We start from the raw sequence: 5,352 nt of genomic DNA on the forward strand, positions 1-5,352 counted from the left end.
TCAAACTTTAGAGAAAGCCCAGAAATGATTTATAAAACCTTAAATGATTTTTAAAAAGGTCTAAAAATGAGAAGAACTTGAATAATAAATTTTGTTCTTGAATAAAGTATTTATCCTGAAATGTAGCATTTCTTGCTCAAGTTTAGGTATGAGCTCGGGTAAGGGGTGTTATATGCTAAATTAATGAATTTGATGTTTAAAATTGATAATGTTGTGATCAAGTTAATAGCTATATGTTTGAATGTGTTTAAATATGCTTAAATGATGTTTAGAACATGTTTTTAGCGTCACATAATGTTTGGAAGTGAAATAGTAATGTTTTGAGTCAAACTAGGTGTGTTTTAGGGACTTTTTGGGTCTTAACAAACTTGTTCTAGTATAGCTGGTTAGAAATATCAGGACAAGTAAGTCAGTAGCAAAAAATGAATAATATTAGCCAAATGTATCAACACAACTAGGTCAAACAAGGGTACTTTCCTTGTTTTAAGTTGTTGATCCTTGAGGACTCGAACTTGGTCTTGATCATCCTTAAACACCTATAACTTGTTTAGAAATGTTTTTGTAGAATTACTATTATACTAATTAAAGCTTAATCCAAACGCACCTAAGCGTTCTATGTTCTAAACATTGTAATTTGACCAATTTTTCCTTTTCGAAAATACTCAAAAGGGGAAAGGTGAAGCAAATTGAGTGGGAGCCTCACTCTTGTATGGCGACTTCACCCTAAAATACTAATTTTGAGCTTTCCACAATCAAAGTCAATCCAACGATGTTCGGAGCTCAAGCTTCCACTTCTGCCTTCGGCACTCCTTCTTCCACCCCTGCCTTTGGCACTCCTTCTTCCACCCCTGCCTTTGGCACTCCTTCTTCCACCCCGGCCTTTGGAACTCCTCCTTCAACTCCGGCTTTTGGGGCTACTTCTTCCACACCGGCATTTGGCACTCCGTCTTCGACACCGGCGTTTGGCACTCCATCTTCGACACCGGCGTTTGGCACTCCGTCTTCGACACCTTCGTTTGGGGCTCCGTCTTCGACACCGGCATTTGGAACTCCGTCCTCGACACCGGCTTTTGGAACTCCATCAACGCCGTCTTTCGCTACGGGCTTTGGCGGCTCCTCTCTTTTCTCCACCCCATTCTCTTCTCAAACGCAACAGCAACAGACTTCATTGTTTCAGCAACCACAGCCATCCATCGCGGCACCCTCTAGTGGTTTCGGATTCCAGACTTCGTTATCCGCCCCTCCTTTCCCCAATGCTCAATTGACAACTCAAATGGCTCCCGTGGCCCCTCTCCCCTTCTCTCTTGCCGATCGTGACATTCAAGTAATTCTCTTCTTTAAAAGTGTTAAACCCTAACCCTAGGTCGCACTTATTTGATTCTCGTTTTTTTCTGTTCGATTGTTAGGCGATTGTGGATGCTTACAAAGAGGAGGCTGGGAACCCTAAGTATGCTTTCAAGGTCTGTTTTCTCCCAATGCTTAATTCTACTATTAATTACTTTTTTATTCAAATCAAGAGGAAGAACAATTGTAGATATGTTATCTTGAAGCTACATTGTTTCTGTTTCATGTTATCTAATTACGAGAAATGCAATATCTGCAATAATCTATTTTGATGATTTTCTTATTCGATCCATGCAACTGATGAAAAAGACCCGAAATCAGGTTTTAGATGCTTTGCGTGTTTTGATATTTAAGTTAATTTTTTATGCAGCATTTGTTGTTCAGTGTAATTGAACCACAGTTCAGGGGAAAGCCAGCTGGTGTTTCAGATGTAAGTTTGCTAGCATTTACTTTTGTAATTTCTTACTACTACTCTCTTCCTTTTCATTTAGTTCATGGAATTCTACTTTTACTAAGGTTGAATGATAGTTTACCTTTGTAGATAATGTGGGCAGAAGCTATGGCAAAACTGGAGGGTATGGAGAGTTCTGATCGGGAAAGACTCTGGCCTCAGCTTGTTCAGGGTTTTAAGGATCTTTCACAGCGGTTGAAGGTAATTATTATTTATATTTGAGGTGTGAAGACAGAGTTTTCTTCCTTGTTTCTTTTTTTTATTGTCTGGAAAATCTTCATGACCATTCTATGGGTATTTATAAGATTTTGATATTGGTAAGTAAATGACGCCTATTTTATAAGGACTTGGTCTTATCCTGATCTAATTGATTAAAGGGAAGAATCTCATGTGCCATTTTGTGTTTCTGTTTTCAAAATGATGGAAATTTGTTTTTCAGTACCTCTGGCTGTTAGAAATGGCATGAAACCTTGAAAAATTCTTGATAAGGATAAAATAAAGAAGATTTTTATGTAAGGCAATTGAAATAGGAGAGCTTTTATTAATCTGGCAGGATAGTGTAGTTAGTATGTTGTTAGTTTTGTTGCAATTTATTGGAAGGAACGGTGATGAATGTGGTCAAATGTACACAAAAATTTTGCACTTCTGAAGATCTATGGGTATGTAAGTGTACAATAAGACTTGGTCTTTCCAGTGATTATGCTTTTTTATTTTTGAGTTCTAATTTGGTTGAACTGTTTGATTTTTTGTTTGCTGATTTTTGGCAGCTACAAGACGAAGTCATTGCTTCAGATGCTGAGAGGTTGCGAATGACCCAGAGCAATGTGAAAATGGTATTGTATTATCTGTTAGTTTCCATGGATTACTGTTCGGAGTGTTTTTTTTAACATTCTATTTCTTTTGGCAGCTTCAAAGGCATTTTCAAGCTGAAACTCTTCCATGGATCCAGAGAATGAGACAAAAGGAGCAAAGCCTCCAAAGACGCCTCTTAAAGGTTAGACAAATTTTGATTGGTTTTTTTAGAATCTACTAGAAATGATTGACCTGAACCTAGGAGTTGATCAGAAGCTGAATTTTGTTGAGCTGAAGTGGATTCTTCATTTTTCCTTGATGCTATGCCCTCCCCCTACTCCCAAAATTAGTCTAAATAAATAGTGAGGAAAAAGGAAAAGGGAATCTGCTTGATTAAACACTAGTAATTACAATTGTCTTAGGAGTGTGGTCAGGCTGAATACAGAGTAAAATGTTATATGTAGTGGGATTTTTTATGGTTTCTTCAATAATTTATGCATCTTTGGTGTTCTTATGCTGAATTTTATTGTCCCATGGTGGCCATAAAGATGATGAGAATACTGGAAGCATTAGAAGGTAAGGGTTGCCGTGTGCCTTTAATGAAAGGGGAAGTTGAATTGGCTGAGAAGTTGGCTGCAATAACTAGACAGGCTAGTCTTCCTATCTTCTGATCCACTACTTTTGCATTTCCTATACTATCATCAAGATATTGTACTGACAAAGCAGATGCAATAACAGTTGAAAGGATCTGGAGCTGAACTTTCTAGGAGGGTTCAAAACCTCCTAACCATATCTCGTGTTCAAGCAAATGCTATTGGTGCTGGAGGTTCTCTTTATCTTCCAGGATCAACTAAAATACATGAGCAGAGTCTTGCCGATATGCAGGAGGTATGACCGAACAATTTAAGCTTTTCTGTACTTTACATCTTGGGGAAAAAAATGCTACTACAAGTGCATTCACGACATATTATTTTAAAGAATAGTCACCTGTCATTTCCATCAATATTTTCTTTTGCAATGATAATTAGATTTCGCCAACAACAACAATGCATCTTCAACTACTTTTACGGGCTCTGCAGTTTTATGTCCAAGATATTTGCTTGTTGCCATGCTTTAAATCAATTCCTGATTTATGACTTGAATATGAATGATCTTTTCGGGGGAATAGGTATTACAACAGCAAACAGAGGCCATTGCAAGGCTTGGCAACGTTTTGAAGCGAGATATCAGGGATATGGAGATAATAATGGCTGAAGACACGGATATGACGGAAAATGTGAATTAGACGGCAGATACCTCTGGTAATTCTTTGAAATAATTTTATTTTATTTTGAAGTTTTGTATGTGGATTGGATGGGAATTTAAAGTTGTCGTTTTAGACGGTTCTCATCAATGCTAAGTGAAGCTATGATCATTAGAGAGTTAGGTGATTATCCTATTAGTATCGGCTGGGCGACCTGAGGCCTACAAACCGAACCTGCCTCAAGGCCAAACTTGATTTAAAATATCTAAGTTTTAAAGCTTGGCCTAGCCTAGAGTTATTATTTCATTCGAGAGTTTTATTTGAGAAATTATTTAAGACATACTTTAGGTCACATGGTAAAAGTAAGGTTAAAACATGGAAGATAAAAAAGAAAAAGAAAAAAGTAGAACATGTTAGGGTTTCGATTTCCAGTGTAAATTATTTGACAAATTTTTTAAATTTATTGGATAAGGTGAATCTAAAAATAAATTGATCGGATACGGTGAACATGGAACCTTTTTTGTTTATACGTTTCAAATATAGACGTTGAATCTAATATAAAATCTTTTATTTATTTATTTGAATTGCAAATAAGTTATGAGATTGATGTGGAAAATGAAAAGGGAGCATTTTGGAAATAATTTTATACAATTAAGTAATGCTTGAATCTTAGAATTATGGCTGAAAACAAAAACCCATGGGCTGCCAAGTGGAAGTGAAGCAGAGGCTTAATTGTTCAATGATTGATGGAAGTATGAAAGAGTAGCCTTTCTCGTGGCCTTGCTTTTGATCGTATTGTTCTCACGAGCGCCAATTTTACAGAAGTATTGGACAACTGACGAGGTTATCCTTACCGAATTTCTTGGGAATAGGTGTTTAATGCTGGTGCTGAACCAATGTTTATTTAAAACTGTGTTTTTGTATTGCTTTCTTCTGGTTAAATCAACTTGATCCAACTGAACAATTAAACAAACAAATATGAGCAATAAATGGTTTTTCAGAGTTTTAAATAATTTATTAACTGAGTGTAAACGAACTTGCAAATTAATGCCGAGCTATCTATAAAATCATTTTATTTAGTTTAATAAAACAAATGAAATTTTAGAGTTGATCAAGCTGTGTTTGGCTTTGGAATCACAAAGGCACGTGGTTCTAACGCTTTCCAAGAGAAGTTTTTATTGAGTAGTGGCGGAGGGGGAAAATGCCCAAAGTGCCGAGGATGATAAACGTGACTGGGTTATTGAGAAGAAAGGAGATAGATTAGACCAGATAAAGAGGAGGAAATTTTGATTAAATTCATCATATTTAAATAAATAAAGGGAAAATATTTATTACATTGCTATTAGAGTTTTTTGACTCACAAATAGGATTAAGGGATTGACAAGTGTTTTATAAAAGTATAGTACACATGTCAATTTTTTAAATTCGCCTGTGAAATAAAAAATACATTATTAGCATACTAAATACTAACCTATAAATAAAATCACGTTAATTTTTTTTAAATATGTATTCTTGGATCTTC

The 5,352-nt window shown here is 36.0% G+C and overlaps 1 protein-coding gene across 1 annotated transcript; it reads left to right on the top strand.

Annotated features, from left to right (window-relative positions):
- The first annotated feature begins 622 nt into the window (after positions 1 to 622).
- Positions 623 to 4,843, top strand: LOC107886456 (nuclear pore complex protein NUP54). The gene is made up of 10 exons (XM_016810420.2): positions 623 to 1,324; positions 1,407 to 1,460; positions 1,715 to 1,774; positions 1,886 to 1,996; positions 2,563 to 2,628; positions 2,703 to 2,789; positions 3,136 to 3,237; positions 3,326 to 3,475; positions 3,756 to 3,888; positions 4,504 to 4,843. The coding sequence occupies exons 1-9, from the start codon at positions 770 to 772 to the stop codon at positions 3,870 to 3,872; spliced, it is 1,302 nt and encodes a 433-aa protein (XP_016665909.1). The 5' UTR covers positions 623 to 769; the 3' UTR covers positions 3,873 to 3,888; positions 4,504 to 4,843.
- Positions 4,844 to 5,352: the final 509 nt, after the last annotated feature.

This window comes from Gossypium hirsutum, chromosome A03 (genome assembly GCF_007990345.1).
Source record: "Gossypium hirsutum isolate 1008001.06 chromosome A03, Gossypium_hirsutum_v2.1, whole genome shotgun sequence".
Taxonomy (NCBI): Eukaryota; Viridiplantae; Streptophyta; class Magnoliopsida; order Malvales; family Malvaceae; genus Gossypium; species Gossypium hirsutum.